The sequence below is a fragment of the Sceloporus undulatus genome, chromosome 1, assembly GCF_019175285.1.
Source record: "Sceloporus undulatus isolate JIND9_A2432 ecotype Alabama chromosome 1, SceUnd_v1.1, whole genome shotgun sequence".
NCBI lineage: Eukaryota > Metazoa > Chordata > Lepidosauria > Squamata > Phrynosomatidae > Sceloporus > Sceloporus undulatus.
In genome coordinates this window covers 317,600,116-317,617,203 of record NC_056522.1, presented here as the reverse complement: position 1 = coordinate 317,617,203, position 17,088 = coordinate 317,600,116, and the positions used below count along the sequence as shown (strand labels likewise).

The 17,088-nt window shown below is 40.2% G+C and overlaps 1 protein-coding gene across 2 annotated transcripts in view; it reads right to left on the bottom strand.

Moving 5' to 3' along the window:
- UBR1 (ubiquitin protein ligase E3 component n-recognin 1) overlaps nt 1-17,088 on the bottom strand; it is an 83,329-nt gene that overhangs the window by 21,800 nt on the left and 44,441 nt on the right. For both annotated transcript variants that reach the window (XR_006102545.1, XM_042455389.1), the window contains exons 25-33: nt 13,949-14,103; nt 12,706-12,805; nt 10,881-10,990; nt 9,610-9,702; nt 8,294-8,475; nt 6,915-7,120; nt 5,301-5,394; nt 2,652-2,804; nt 829-926 (exon numbers count right to left, since the gene is read on the bottom strand). Coding sequence is in view for 1 of the 2 variants with exons in the window: in XM_042455389.1 (XP_042311323.1) it covers nt 829-926; nt 2,652-2,804; nt 5,301-5,394; nt 6,915-7,120; nt 8,294-8,475; nt 9,610-9,702; nt 10,881-10,990; nt 12,706-12,805; nt 13,949-14,103 (1,191 nt within the window). In the remaining variant the exon portion in view is untranslated. The remainder of the gene's footprint in view (nt 1-828; nt 927-2,651; nt 2,805-5,300; nt 5,395-6,914; nt 7,121-8,293; nt 8,476-9,609; nt 9,703-10,880; nt 10,991-12,705; nt 12,806-13,948; nt 14,104-17,088) is intronic.

The window sequence follows — 17,088 nt, the reverse complement described above, 5'->3', positions numbered from 1 at the left end:
TTATTTTTATCAGTTTCATGCAGTATAATATAAAAAAGTGTTATCACTCAATTTACAAATTCTTTAGATCATTAACTAGACTAGTTTAATCTTTGAATACCACTTTTCAGCTGAAATTTGTGAGTCTCAAGAGCAGAAACAATCAAAAAGCCATTTGAATATGTGTGCAATATACCACAACAGTTTCAAGTGTAGTAGAAAGTCAAACTCACATAAAGAGAAAGAATTAGTATGTTAATTGACTACACCAGAAGTGTACAACCAGGTAAATTACAATGAAAATGTATATATAAAAGATACAGACTTCAGAAGACTGTATTACAATCACTCAACAGAAGAAATGGAATCATAACCCATTCAGTCTTTGTAGGAGAATAAACTCCTTTTAAAATGCCTTATACTTCCCCTTAGACAGGCCTAAGTTCCATTTTAAGAAACATTTTAGAAGCTACATTCAGTCATCTATAATTAAGCAAGACAATAAGACTGTCATGCTTTCCAAAAGTGTACCTCTAGCAATATAAGAAATAATGTCTATAAAATTCCGGGAATGGTGCTTGTGTAATGAGACTTTCTCTTTCTCCCTTTCTGTAGCCTGTTGCATCTCCCCCAAAGCTGTTTCAGATGGTCTTTCTACTTTCTAGAAGAGATTATAAGAACATGCTAGGGACTACAAAGGGTTGCATTATTCCCTTGTCATTCTCCTGAATGAAGGAATTCCATCACCAGGGAAGACTTAACTGGACACTCCACCCCATCAATTTTAATTCTCAGTAGGCTATTCAAATTGTTTCTCCAAAGGAAAAGTTCTGAATAAATTAAACAAACCTTCAGCGTTTTTCTTGTTGTAACCAGATATCCGGGCCATAACAATCTCCATCCACTTTGAGAGGGACAGAAGCTGCGCCACTACCAATGCATCCTCACTGGCAATAAAAAGCTTAGTTATCATTTTTACAAGCATAACCTGAAATCTAGTCACTGCAGCCTAGTTTTGGAAACATTCATGCCTTATATAGTAAATAAGTTAATAATAATAAATACATTTATTGTACATCAAAACAGCTATTTACTTGCTGTGATTATTCGAACACATCATTTCATTATGAACAGATCAAATTTGTTCAAGCCATGCAATACTAATATTTATAATAGCAACTATTGAGGGTCCCAGGGGCAAGATTGGCCTCCACTTCTAGGAGGACCTTTACCACCTCGGCCCCGACCCTCTGGAATTCGCTGCCCGGAGAGCTCCGCTTGGCCACCTCCCTGGCCCAGTTCAAGAAGGGAGTAAAAACCTTCTTGTTCAGAAAAGCATTCCCGGACACAGGCTCCAGTTAGCCTTCCCCCCCTCTGATAGCACTGGCAAGCTGGCCAGAATTGTTTTTAATGTGATTTTAATTGTAACTGTTTTTGATTATATGTATGTGTTTTTATTGCTGTACACCGCCCTGATTGCAAGAAGGGCGGTATAAAAATAAAACTTTTATTTTATTATTTATTTATTTCCTCTCAGTAGAACAAAATATCTCAACAGGCAGCTTTATACTGAGGGGGACATGGATGAGGACCTCCTCTGCTGTGCTGTCCTGATTATGTGATAATTTCCCCTTTAAAGGCCAAGATGGGTCCAATACAGTCAGCCCTCTGTATCCATGGATTCAAGCATCCATGGCTTGACCATATTTAAAAAATATATGAATTCCCCCCCCCAAAAAAAAACAAAAAAACAAAAAAAAAAAAAAAAACAACCCTTTATTTTGCCATTTTATGTAAGGGACACCATTTTACTATGCCACAGTACTTAATGGGACTTGAGCACCTAAGGATTTTGGTATCCACGGGGGGGGGGGGGGTCCTGGAAACAAATCTCACCAGATACCAAGGGCCCACTATACTGGCATTCTTCCAGCACCAAGTAAAACATTAATATCATACAAATCTGTACATTTTTATAGTTTCAAATTATCTGTTTGTTTTAACAGCATATAAACTGTCTTGCTTTAGCTTGCTAAACTGTTTAATGCAGTTGACCCTTGGTATCCGCGGAGGATGCGTTCCAGACCACCCCCCTGATACCAAAATCCATGGATGCTCAAGTTCCATTGTCCCCAAGGGCAGCGCGTGCACGCAGCCATTAAGGACAACAGAACTGCAATGGTGGCATGTGCACGTGGTCGCACTGCCATCAGAGACAGCCCCCGCTGTCTCCAATGGTGGTGTGGCCACGTTAGGGACAACGGGACTTAATGGTGGCACAGCCAAATGCATGCACTGCCACTGGAGACACCGGGGGCTGTCCCTAATTGTGGCGCAGCCACGTGCACACGCTGCCATTGGGGATGATGCAGGCTTGCTGTCCATGGATGCTTGAATCTGCAGGTGGCAAATCTGCAGATACTGAGGGCTGAGTGTATGTTTTTAGTCTATTTAAATTAATTTTACTGTTTTAGATTATATTAAACTCTTTAAATTGACTTGATTGTACATTGCCCTGAGATGCTTGAATATACCATGTGATATACATATTTCAATAATAATAAAATATTTATAAATAGTATAAAATCCTAGTACAAACAGAAAATAAACATTCTCCCCAATAGCACAGTGGGGAGAAGCATCTGCTGGACAAATGAAATGCTGTAACATACCTATTTATTTTCTGTGTTTCCAAAGGGATGATAGGTATCACAGTGTTGCACAGGGATTTGCAAAGTGGGCAGAGATACTCTCCATTCTCCAAGTCAAAAACCTGTTCAACATGATGACGTTGCCGAGAATTTAGCTGAATGGCTTCAAAGTATCTGTAATCATTAAATGAACAACCAAAAGAAAGACTTCTAGAACATAATGCAAAAGCAGAGTTATGATATTCATTTAGTTCTTTTCTGTGTCAGAATATTTTGCCATTACACACTTGGATTATGTTGCATTTTTGATCTTGTGCATAAAAGAAAAGGAGGGGCAATATCTGGGATCCTACCATTTGGAGTATACTTTGCATCTCTTGGGTTTTGCCAAACTTGCTACTGGGATTTATGAGAGATCAACAAAAGCAGAGCACAGTGTGAGAATATAGAACACAACAGACTGCAACTACCTAAATCCAACAGGCAGTACATGCCTGTGACAGAGCAGAGTACTGGCCTAATCTGAAAATTTGTATCACAGATTATTGGCAAGCCAATATGGTCTATAAAAGGGCTTTTGTTAGTGACAGCTAATTGCTTCCCCAGCCTGGAACACAGCCAAATTCCTGAAATCAACAGCTGCCCAGACAAAGTGGTAGATAGAGAACCTCCAGCTGGTGACCTGACTTTGTTGCTCCTCAGCCTTCCCTGTGAAGGAAGGACAGTGAACAGAAGCCCACTCAGCAGGAACTTCCAATAGGCAGCTAAGGCTGCATCTGCACTGCAGAAACAACCCAGTTGGACACCCTTTTAACTGCCATGGCTCAATGCTATGGACTTTTGGGAAATGTAGTCTGTTGTGGTACTAGAGCTTTGGGAAACTAGTTTCCAGAATCCCATAGCACTGAGCCATGGTAGTTAAAGCGGTGTTAAACTGGATTATTTCTACAGTGTGGATACAGCCTAAGTTCCATGCTCAGGATTCAGATGGTTCCTGGATGTGAATATGCACCCAACTTTGCAAGTATGTGGAATCTTGACTGGAATGGAAAGTGGTGTGCAAGGTGAATGTCTGCTATTATCTCCACTCAGTAAAGAGGTAAGTGGAGTCCTGGTGGTGCAGTGCTTAAATGCCAGTACTGCAGCCACAAGGCTGTAAGTTCAATTCCAGGCAGGGCTCTAAGGTCAACTCAGCCTTCCATTCTTTCGTAGGTCAGTAAAATCAGCATCCAGCTTGTTGGGGGCAATTGGATTACACATTGTAAACCACTTAGGGAGTGCTAGTTCACTGATAAGCGGTAGAAATGTACTTGCAACTTGCTACAGTTTCCTGTAGCCATTAGACTGGGAATGGGAAAGGACATGAGGAGGGAAGGAGCCAGGAGCTGGCCTGTGCAGGCCCTATACGTGGTCTGGACTGAGAGTAATTATCCCTCTCCATTTTCCTGAGTGCTGCTTTTAATTCCAGTTCCATACAAATGGAATAAAAATTCCTATCTTCACTGCATTTCATTAAATGGATCAGAAACTATAATTAGGAAGATGTTCTACATGAATAGAGGCAGAGACGATGTATACAACAGCCTGGAGAGGAGGGGGGGGGGCTCATTTTCATCAATGGCTGAAAAAGAACTTAAGCCCTGATGCAAATAGTACCCTGTTCTCAAATGAAAGTTGACAGATTATTTAAAAATCAGCTCATGTGGACATAGGTTTAGACCATAGGAACGGGCATTTCAGATATCCATATATATCTAGATGTACTGATTTGAAGTGAATGGCCCTTTTTAGGGATAGTTTTCAGCCCTGTATTATTTCCTGGCTCTAATATACTCCAGAACTCTTTTTTTTTTAAAGGCTTTAAAGGATTTCAATCACATGGAAGACATGTTCATTTAAAGATTCAAAGTAGTCAATGATGCCTAGTCAAATTTTCAAATAAAAATATTTTCTACTGCAAGCGAAAACCCAGGAAAAAACCCACTATATTTGGAACTCACTAGAATATACAATAGACATTATTGACTCTAAACAGGTTATTCTACCTTTATTTTACTTTGCAGTTCTTTCAATATAGGTATATTTTACTTCATATATTTCAGTTTGTTGACTGTACACATATTTCACTTTGATGTCATTTTTTCCCCACTGAAGTATCTGAGGCTGTTTGACCATTCATTACAGAGGTAGATAGAACTATGTGATCTACTTTGGTTTTTTTTAAAATAAAACCCTATAATCAACTTAGAATTAAAGAATTTCAGGAATTGTTTTGAATATCACAACTATGTGGCACTCACTGTTCTTAAATATGTAAGCGTAAATGTAATTGTTAAGAGAGTTAGAGTGGCGTTGTGGTTTGAGTGTTGGCTAAAACACAGGGAGATCAGGATTCAAATCCCCACTCAGCCATGGAAACCCACTGGGTGACCTTGGGGAAATTACTTGAGCCCTTTTGATGGTATTGAACTCGCAACCTTATGGTTTTGAGTGAATGGCTGCACTACAGGCATTTAACCACTGCGCCACCAGGGCTCCTTTCTGTATATCTCCAGGTGTACTTTCTGCTAATACCTGCATTAATATGCATAAGAACTCTGGAAGAGACTGTTTGAAAACTCATAGTAGATAAAGCAAATAAATAATATTTAGTAAATGTTGTTTGCTTACTTCTGCCAGCAGGAAGCATGCATCACATGTCCACAACTGCCTGTATGAGTTCCACATGACAAATCAGGATTCATGAAGAGAGGATCTATTTTATCTGTTTAAGAAAAAAAATGTACACCATCTTTTCTAACAAAATTAAGACATCTAGTTCTGCCAGACAAGTTCAGTTTCAGAGAACTAGGAAGAGCTCTTACCATATAAATTTAGAAATGGACCATTAAATGAGACTTCTATATTATGTCTCAAATACAGAGCATATCAGCTTTACTCTTAAATTCCATTATATTAAAAGTCAGGTTGTTTTTGGTTTTTTCAAGTCAAAGACAAAAGGTCTCACCAGAGTCTAAACTCCGAACTATAACCTGCACCACATTTATTTTTATTATATAATACTAGAATGAAAAGCAAACCAGAGCTATTTTGTTCCTCTTGTGATTTTTCATAACAATGGCTTTACCCCCACCCCCCACCCCCTGGATGAATTTTACTTCAGACAATAAAACTTAGAATACAGTTTGTTTAGAGAAACTGGGGCATCTCCTTTGTACCTTTTCTCAGCTGCAAGGGCAGAATACTAACTTGTTTCTGTCCAGAGTCAGTATCATTCCTAATGTAAGGGTGTACAATTTACAGTGATGTCCCTTTCTCTCTTCCCTCCTCAATCTGTTCTGGAAGATTAGCAATATCATTTAAAATTCTATACGACATCATACTGAATTAAGCAATCTCTAGGCGGTTTACAACGTGTAAGCCAATTGCCCCCAACAAGCTGGGTACTCATTTTACCGACCTCTGAAAGGATGGAAGGCTGAGTCAACCTTGGAGCCCCTCAGGATCGAACTCACAACGTTGTGGCTGCAGTACTGGCATTTAACCACTGTGCCACCAGGTGTCCCGGTTAGGGAACCATTCTAGAACAAATAGTTTAGGGCCAAGAAGAGCTGAAAGGGAGAATATGTCTTCTTGTTCTGCCGCTGAAAACCTCCTGGTGATAAAATGTCAGAGTGCGAGACCAGAATCCTGGACAATCAACCAGTCGGCTTGATTGATAAATCAACAGCACTTTATTGATAGCTCCAGAATCAGCAATTCTCACTTCTTCATAGCTGAGACTGACCCCTCCCAGCCAAACCAATGCATAAATTCCCCCCTGAGCCAAACTACTCCTCCCCTTGCAAAAGCCCGCGCAACAGGACCCCTCCTTCTCTTTACTAGTTCCCATCCTCCATTCCTCCCCCCTGAGCTGCTCTTCTCACAGAAACGAAACTGCATTCCCAGCCTCTGTGAGCCCGACCCTCAAGGACACCAGATAGCCCACACCTGGTCCAGCCTAGCACTATATATCACTATCTCTAAAGCCTAGCTAAAGCACAACCCACCCCCCCAGCGTCCAGTTACTACATATCTGATAGAATACATCAGGATTTGAACATAAAAACTAGTTGAATTTTGCTATATGCATTTCCTTCAAGATGACTTCTAAAAAAACATTAAAAATGCTTCAGTACAAGAAATATAGTTATGTAATTTGCTCTAACAGATGCATTACCAGAATGAGACCTGAACCCATACTAGTGTCTATGCACCAGGTAGGTTGGGGGGGGGGATACATACCTCCTGAAAGTTCTAGCATCTTCCCCCTATACTGGGTTAAGACAGTGGATTTCTGGACACAGGCAGATAAAACCATGGCAGCACACTCTAGCCTCACTTCCTGTTCTTCCTGGCATAAGATGCATGTCAAGATTTCTTTTTCTGTTATAGCTGGTCCTCTCTTAGGCCCCAAGGCAATTCTGGTATAATCGATAACTGGTGGACTGCTAGAAAGAAACAAAAAGACTCAAACTAGCAAAGTTGTGGCCAGCAGTTAGGTTCAAACAAACATTATTTATATAAAATGAAATTATGCTTTAAAATTAGGTATGTATTGCTTTAGTGCCCAGCTGAACTTCAATAAAGATATCCCTCTTTTCTTAAGTTTATGTTGTCCAAATAAAAAGGGCATCACTGGTTTCAAACATAGTTAGTTGCTGAACAGGTAGAAGAGAATTCACAGTAAGTCAGAAGGAATGTCCATATTGGTGTTGATAAAGTTTGGTTCTCATGATACTGATAAACTGCGATTCCTGTCATTCCTCATCATTGCCTATGCTGGCTAGGCTGATGAGAGTTGCAGTTTAGCAACATCTGGAGAACCACACATTCCCCATCTAGGTTTTTGACAGATCTGACTTGGACTTGCAAAAATTATGGAAGAACAGTTGTATCCTATTATGTGTTTCCATTTGTGAAACAGAAATGGAACAATGGATGCAAGCTCCAGGAAAAGAGATTTCACCTCAACATTAAGAGGAACTTCCTGGCAGTAAGGGCTGTTTGACAGTGGAACACACTCTCTTAGACAGTGGTGGAGTCTTCCTCCTTCGAGGTCTTTAGACAGAGGCTGGATAACTATCTGTTGGGTATGCTTTGATTGAGATTTCCTGCATTGCAGGGGGTTGGACTGGATGGCCCTTATTGTCTCTTCCAACTCTATGATTCTAAGTGCTGGAGGATCAAATTATCTCTCATCACTGAAGGCCTCCAATTCTGCTCCAAAGGGTTGAGGGACCCTGCAGAGTAGAGCTGGGGTGGGGCTTCAGGGGAGGAAGGGAAGGCAAACTCTTGCTGGATGTGGCAAAGTCTGTATGTGTAAGGTTGGATATAATCCAATGAATACTTCTTCTAGAAACTATGATTTCTGCTGGCATGCTTTATAAAAATCAGACAGAAGGAAAAAACCAAGTCTCAAGATCATGTTTACAATGTTTTCTTTTTACCCATATGCTGAAACCCAGACAAGAGAATTATGTTCATCAGAATAAAGGATGATATCCTGGTTTCACAGAAGCCTATAAAACTCTTACATCAACCAGCCATTTACATTATTTTGTATTATTATATATTGTCAAAAACTAGCCAAAAATTTATTACAGAACATTGTTTTTTCCTACCTTTCCTCTTCCATAGGATCTCTTCCCTGTACTTCTTGTGTATTTTCATATAACAGCTTATGTGTTTCAATGAAATTCTTCTGTAAAGCAGACATCTGGGCCATGATTTTCTGGCGATGAAGTCTGGCTGCTTCTGCTTTTCTTTTCCTCTCAGCTTTCTCTTTGTCCTGAATTCTTTGCATCTTTTTAGCAGCAGAAAAACAAAACAAAAACAAAAACAAACTAAAGCAAGAAATAGTATCTTTCAGGAATGATTTGTATTGGGTACTTTAATGGTTGAAGGCATAAGAAGATATGTTTAATGGATGTGGAGCCCTTGTAGGCTCACCAAAATATTATTGCTGAACATTGTGTTTCCCTCAGAGCCCAACTTTAAGCTATAACCACTATGCTGAGCTGCTGGCTAAGTTAGATGACTAATTCAGTTAGATTACTAAACTGGACATGGAAAAGCTGTTTTTCTCTAAACAATATTGCCACAGTCGAATTAGTGGAATGCAGTAGACTATACTTGATCTGCCTTGACTTAAACAAATAATCAGCATTCTCAAAATGCTGCATCAATGCAATATCTATAGCAGGGGTAGGCAACCTGCGGCCCGTGGTCCGGATGTGGCTTGGCGAGGTCTTGGGACCGGCCCCAGCCCGGTCCTGCTGCCGATTGCTGCCGGGGCCTTTGGTGTCTTGTGCGAGGGGCATGGTGGGGCAATTGTCTATAGAAGCCTCAGAAACATGCATTTATCTTAACATTTTTTAAAAACCAGCAATTTTTTTCGCATGTCCTCCATTTGAAAATTTTGTCCTACATTTGTCCCGGTTTATTTATTTATTTATTTATTTTAAATTAATTATTTATTTTTTGGCTTTGGCCCCCCAGTTGTCTGAGGGACAGCAACCCGGCCCCCGGCTCAAAAGGGTTGCCTACCCCTGATCTATAGGATAACAATTTAAGCCAGTAAACTGTAGATAACAAAGTGATGCTCCTTAAGCCTAAAATGATCCACCCTTCTTGGGAAGAGGGAAAATACAGATAATTTTCAGGGCAAGAAAGTTCAGACAAGTACTTACTGTGATCTGCCGCTACACAGACTAGATACAGAAAAATCTGTCAGAAAGGCATATTGGTGAAAGAATACACTGAGAGATATAGAAGTTTCTTTCTAATCACATTGGATCCCAATTTGGAAGTTCAGTTCTTTTCATTATACAAAGACACTGATCATACAAATATACGGCTAGTCCAAGGAATTGAAATTTGAAGGGAGAACAATCCAGCTTTCTTGAGTATGCATTATCTATTTCCTGTCTGTGGTTACCTCGTTGCTTTTTGTAGACTCCAATCCAGATGCTGCAGCAGCTACTGTGGGAAGGCAAGACTTCTCTCTTAGACATTTTACTGTTTCAAACATCTGTGAAAAGAGATTTAATGGTTAAAACATGAACAGATTCTGCATACCGTGCATGCAGCATATCAAATTTACATTTCCTTATAAGAAAATTATGTGGACCTGAGACACACTGTAATAATAACAGTACCAGCATTCAATGCTGCTGCTGCCACCGCCACTATCCCCCATCCTCTCACTATCTTTACTTGAAAGTTGAAATTCAATTATCATTAATGATTTTCTAACTCCCAGTTTCTGAAGAGTTGGGTTAGGTTAGCATAAATCTTAGGGCTCATTCCCACTTACATTTAAACCGGTTTGGGATTCGCCTTCGCTCCATGTTGGCAAATCGATTCCAAAAGGTCTGTCATTCCCACTATAAAAGCGGATCTTTTCATTATGTCCTTGTTATTGGGGTTTTTTTTTTTGCATGATTGTCATCCCCACTAGTTTGCACCGCTTCAAAATGCATGTCAATCATCTGTGCATCATTAGTGACATAAGCGGCAGCCTGGGCTCTCGGTACGGAGAGGGCACTGGCAGGCACTGGGCCTCTTGACTGGGCATCACTCAGGAGGTGCTTCCCCCAAAGAGGTGAATAGGTGCTCAGGAGCACAGTGCTATAATCCTCAAAGGGCTTAATGGCGCGTATATATGATTATAATTTTGAAAGTGTCATCCAGTGAGAGAAAACGATCAGGGGATTAAGCCTGAGGGACAATAGGTATGCCAAAAAGGGTAACCCCTTGCTGCCAAGCTTTGCTTCTCAGGTAACAAAAAAACAACAAAAACATTCTTTTCCAAGACCAGATTACAGCATTAAAAACAACACAGCACTAGAAAAGGGTTTGATAACAGATACCAAAGGCAACTGTATCATAAAGATACATTTCAATTTATTTTCTAATAGTCCCTACCGTGCAATTTGCTTTATTTACTACCAATGTATAGGAAGGTATACCATGAGCCTATCCTATGTAGTTATAACCAGTTCAGAACCAAAGATTTATACGTGAAGTCAGGATATTTAAAATCATGCTTTCATGGTTTACTACTTAAATCATGGAAGATAACCCGGCATGTTTTTAGGAAACTCATTTAGTCTATGGACTGCGGATTCTGCAGAAAAATTTCAACAATATTTTTTAAAGTTCCTGTTGGCTTTTAACATTTGGAAGTTTTGTCTGTTCAGATCTTACCTGTAGGACCCAGTTTATCATGTCTTTTTGTGATTCCAACTGTTGAATTCCTTTCAGTTTTTCCAAAATCATTAGTATGTTCATTGCATTCAAAGCAGAGCTTCCTATTCCTTTGCAAAGAGATATAGGAATTTAAGGTAGGAAAAGTCATGCATATATATGCACAAGAAGTCAGCATTGGCAGGGTACACTTGAGCATTTAGATATGTCAGGATACAATGCCCACGATCCCTTGTTGTTCACCATGGGACTTCTGGGAATTGACGGCTGAACATCTGGAGTCCTTTCATTCTACAATTACAGCACTACGCTTCTACTTTAACTGCTATGGCTGCATCCCTAGAGTTCTGGGGTTTGTAGCTTGTTGAGGCACTGGAATTCTCTGGCTGAGGATTCTAAGAAGCTCTCCCTAAACTGCAAATCACAGGATTTCACAGGATATATATTTTCTTTTTAAAATGACAGGGTGCATCACTAAGATGGTGTTGCTTCATTATTTATCACAAGATGTAACATAATCCAAATGCAAGTCTATGAAGACATTTCTATTGCTTCATGCACTCATCACTACAAACAATTTGGACACATTTCTTTTGAAAAAGTATTCCTGTCACCAGTGAATTGAAAGAAAAACAGGACAGAATTCTAGGAGCTGAGAAAAAACTTTATTTGGCTCAGTATGTTTCAAACAATGGTCTTTCTTCAAGGGCACTCTAGAGAAATATACAAATAAAGATGGGATTTTAAAAGTACAGAACTAAAATTTAAAATATTTAAAAACATATCTAAGTTGCATTATAAAATATTTAAAACAGTAAAAAGGTATTTTAGGATGACTGGTTATAGAACAGGCAGAAATATCAACACATCACAGTAACATGACAAAATAAATGTCAGATTCATTTACACATGTAAATAAGATAACTTACAAATATAACAATGGAGGACCTGTTTAATAGATAAAAAGCCTTCATAATACAACCAAATATCACAAAATAATGTATTACTTTCTGTAGAGGAAACTTTGTTCTATAATATATAATCCAATTTTTGCACTGTTTTATTTTTTTAATAATGCAACTTAGATATATTTGAAATGTTTTAGCTTTTAATTCTTTCAATTTTAAACCCCATGGTAGAAATCATGCAGCCCTCCAGATGTTGGACTGCAACTCCCATAAAACTTAGCAAGCATAGCCAACGAGGAATGCTGAGAGCCAAAATTCAACAACATTTAGATTTATACATGAATCCAACCCCTTGTTCACTCAAAAGGTTTTTATCTCTAACAAGGTAGAAATTGTGGGGGTTTTCTCCCTTTCTTCTTTTTCAACACATTGTTCTCCCTCATTTTTCTCTGCTTTTTGTGCTATCCTGGTTTATTTCCCCACCTTTTTTTGTTCTCCTCCAGGGCAAACAGGGACCTGAAGTACAAGAAGGAAGCTGCCAACAGATGAATGGTGACAGTCTTAATGCCAGGGAATGCATATCTGCAGACAAATTCAGATCTGATCAAGCTGAACACTTTTCTTGTTTCCTATCTTTAAATGACAAACATTTTGAAGCTTTTCTTTGGTAACCATTTTTCTGGGGCTAATAACTTTTCCAGGTTTTTTACAGGGAGAACAAATGTGGAGAACCTATTTCACATCATTCTAATACTGATTCGAGTTTTTTTGTTATGCAACCGAAACTACAGCATCCACAAACAAAAAAGGTATCTTAGGAGACCTGGACTATCTACTAGAAGCTTTGCATATGAAATACACTGAGTGTAAAATATGCTGCCATGAAAATCTTCATCTTTATAAGACAATACACTTACTTGATGCTTTGTGATAGAAGTCAAATGTCACTTCTTCCTCTGGAACCTTCTCTAACTGCTGTTTCTCTTCCAATAAACCCAAAGCAAGGAGATGAAGAACCTACACAGAAGCAAATATGAAATATTGCTGCATACATGTTTATTACTCAGGCTGCTAAAATATGACCCTCCCCAAGACAACAGAGGCATCAAGTGACAGACTGCTGCAGCAGTAACACTGTGAAATACTTTGACCTGGCTCTTGCTCTTCAGCTAGGTAAACAATGCTAAATATTATTGTTTTTCTGTTCTCCACAAGTTTTTGTCTTTCACTTTTTCATCCCCCCCCCACCCCGTAACTGCAACTAAATACCTCTGAGGAAATACAATCTTTAGAACCATAAAGCTATGGAAACAGCCAGTGAAATTCCTAGAGGTGGATAGTCAACAAGGAAAAGACAAAAATACAAAAGTGTGTGTGAGAGACAGAAGAAAATATATGAAAGGAAAAAAAGAAAAATATACCTGGATTCCCCCACCTTGAGCTCCAAAGGAGAGCTCTATGGAGAATATCCTCAATCATATTGCGGCTACACTGGTTGAAAGGAACTAAGCAGGAAGGTACGAACTATGTCCCTTGAGTATGTGCACTGATGGTGAGTTACTGCTCAGCAGTCTCTCTGCAAAGTTCTGAACAACCAGAATTTTTGCAATTGGGCTAATGGCAGCTGGTGGGCAGGAGGGAGAGTATGACTTGGATTAGAAAACAATTGAGGAAGCATATGATTAAACATGCTCCCTCCCAGCTGTGCCTAAGCAAACTGATTTCCCTCCACAGCTTCATTTATGTGACATAAAAGCACTGAGAGATGTAACCATGGATCTCCTATTTCATTTGTAGTATGGCCCTGACATACAAGCACAGCTGAATCATTCACTGTTTACATGATAATAAAGACATTACAATTATAGCCCATGTAACTACTCTGACACAAATCCATTAACATTTTAGTTCAGCAGCAACTCAAAATTACAACTCTGATATACACAAGTGGAAACAAAGGTCTATGACAGATATACAGTTCTTAATTGTAGTGGATGTTCAACTATTTACCACACAGCTCCCTCGGAATTATTTGAAGAGCAGATTATATATGGCTGGAATAAGTAATGACAAAAAATCCTCAAGGCACTAAAGATAAAAGCATTGCAAAAACATCCTCAAAGTCAGAAATCTCCCCCAAAATATGGATGGCAAACGTACCATTTGGATCATAGCTTCTGTCCACAAGTGGCTTTCCAACTCCAGGGCTCTTTGCAAAACAGTCCTAAGAATGTGCATCATGATATCACAGTTCAGAACTTTCACCACATTTCTGAAAGCAGCACTGAACTCAGGAGGTGGAGGCGGTGGCAGCGCTGAAAAAGGAGACATACTAACGCATTAAAATTTTACTAATTGTTTTATGATGCCATGAAAGCTTGTTCTGCAGTTGGCATTACAAAAGCCCACATTTGGCTGCAAGTCAGTACACAATATATAGGCAGGTTTACGTTGGATCTCATTTTAGGGCATCATAGGGGTGAAGCAGATGGCGGGGAAGGATTTGCAATTGAGTCAGGATTGTAGCAGCTGTATGGCCTGCTGCCAAAGTGGGCTGCCACTGCAGGTCCCATGCTGCACTGACCAGGATCCAGTTTAAACTGACTCTTTCTTGAGGCAGTGGCAGCCTCTTTTGGGTAGCATCAGAACAGTTTCTGGCCACTGTGGGGGCGTGCGTCATCTAAACGCCATGTTTCTCAAACATTTGAGGGAAATGGATGAGGGAAAACAAACTCAAGCTGAATCCAGAGAAAACGGAGGTGCTTGCGATAGGTACTCCTGGACAGGATCACACTTTGGAGATTTACCAACCAGTCCTGGACAGGGTCACACTTCCCCTAAATAATGAAGTTTGCAGTTTGGGAGTACTCCTGGACTCGTCTCTACAGCTATCATCTCAGGTGGAGGCGATGGCCAGGAGTGCTTGGTACCAACTTTGGTTGATACGCCAACTGGGTCCCTACCTGGCCCAGAGGGACTTTGAAGCAGTAGTACACGCACTGGTAATCTCTCGTCTTGATTTCTGTAACACGCTCTACATGGGGCTACCTTTGTACCAAGTTCGGAAGCTTCAGTTGATGCAAAACGCTGCAGCCAGATTGGTCACAGGAACATCAAGATTTGACCATATTACTCCAATATTAAGATTTCTTCATTGGCTGCCAATAAGCTTCCGGGTGCTATACAAAGTGTTGGTTATTACCTTGAAAGCCCTACACGGCTTGGGCCCGAGTTACTTAAGGGAATGCCTCTCCCTACACAATCCGCCCCACACTCTTAGAACATCAGGGAAGAAACTATTGGAACATATGAAAACTAGACTAAATACAACCTTCCATAAAGCGTTTACAGCCATGGCCCCTAAATTATGGAACAACTTACCAGAAGAGATCCGTCTCAATACCACCTTAGAAGCTTTTAAAAAGGCACTTAAGACGGATCTATTCTGGCGGGCTTATCCACCTGACCTTTTATAGCTGATTTTATGGAACAGTCCCACTCTGACTTGATAGCATGGAAAATTGACTATGATTTGGCCTTTTAAGTGATTGGTAGTAATATTGTTATTTTACTGACTGTATTTTTAGATAATATTGTATTTTGTATTGTATTGTGGTTTTTATTCTTTGCTGTAATCCTGCCTTGATCCGCAGGGAGAGGCGGGAAATACAAATAAAATTTATCATCATCATCATCATCATCATCATCATCATCATCATCATCAGGAAACTGTTTCTTTTGGACTGTGTGTTCCGGGCCATCATCAATTGAAATCAAGTTCAACTGAATATACCTCCACCTGTAAAGTGCTCTGATGAACCTAACTACATGTGAACAAACGGCACAGCCTTACATTGAGTTAGATCACTGGTTCAGCTAGCCCAGATTTCTTATTCTTATTGACAATAACTCTCCAAGGTCTCATATATAATTTGTTCACTGTACAAATAATCTCAAAAACCTTCCTTGGTCCAAAACAGACTGCAGAAATAATCCAGTTTGAGACCCACTTTAACTGCGCTAGCTCAATGCTAAGGAATTCTTGGAACTACAGTTTTGTGAGACATTTAGCCTTCTCTATCAGAGAGCTCTGGTGCCACAAGAAACTACAGTTCCCAGGATTCCCTAGAACTTAACCCGGGCAGTTAAAGCGGTCTCAAACTGGACTATTTCTGCAGTGTATTTTGGACCCAAATGGAGATGCTAGGAACTGAACCTGGAATATCACATATATGTAACAAGCACTCTGCTACTTACTCTCCAACATATACAGTGCGCTTGTGTCATATGTGGGCGCACTTGCACGGCTTTCAGTACACTGGTACCCCGGGTTACGAAATTAATTCGTTCCGCCGCCGCTTTCGTAACCAGGGATACTTCGTAAGCCGAATAGCCCATAGGCGCTAATGGGGAAAAAGCCGCGGCTGCGCCGCGGCTCCATTTGAAACAGCGCAGAGGTTTTTTCGTAACCCGAAAAAACCTTCGTAAGCCGAAACAATAAATCCCTATGGGATTTATTCGTATCCCGAAAATTTCGTAACCCGGGGGACCAGTGTATACACTGAAAGCCACGCAGGGAGAAGGGACAGCACGTCCCATAGGGAACAATAAAGTATGTGCCCATGGCGTGTGCGTACCACCACACCGCTGCATGCCCGGGCCCCATTCATTTAAAGGTGGAATTTGCATTACGTGGCGGAGTCTGGAACGGATCCCCTGCGTAAAGTAAGGGCGCACTGTATCTGCAAGTACTACATCCAGATATACCAGTCACAGAAGTTCTGTTTTCTGCTTGTAAGGTGGGTATGCACATAGGGCCCACTCCCAAACATGACTGTGACCCTAGAACCTTTACGGGTCTTTGAGTATTGCCTTCCAGAAACTCTCTTCCTCCACCTCCTTTTTGCACTTTTATTGATCCTCAAACAGATGGACAAACAACTTTAATCAATATAATAAATAATAAATAATAAAATTTTTATTTTTATACCGCCCTTCCATAGATCAGGGCGGTTCACAGCAAATATCAATAAAACACAACATATACATTCAGGTTAAAACAATTACACAGCAGCAAAATAAAACAGAATAAAACCCCCGTTAGCCAGTCCTCTTTGCCACAGAAGACCACACTGGACTTTAGTCGGGGAATGCCATCTGAAATAGAAAGGTTTTTAGGTCCTTTCTAAATTGGGCCAGGGAGGTGGCCGAGCGGAGCTCTGTGGGCAGCGTGTTCCAAAGGGCCGGGGCGGCGATGGAAAAAGTCTTCCTCGTGGTAGAGGTCAACCTAGCCCCTGGCA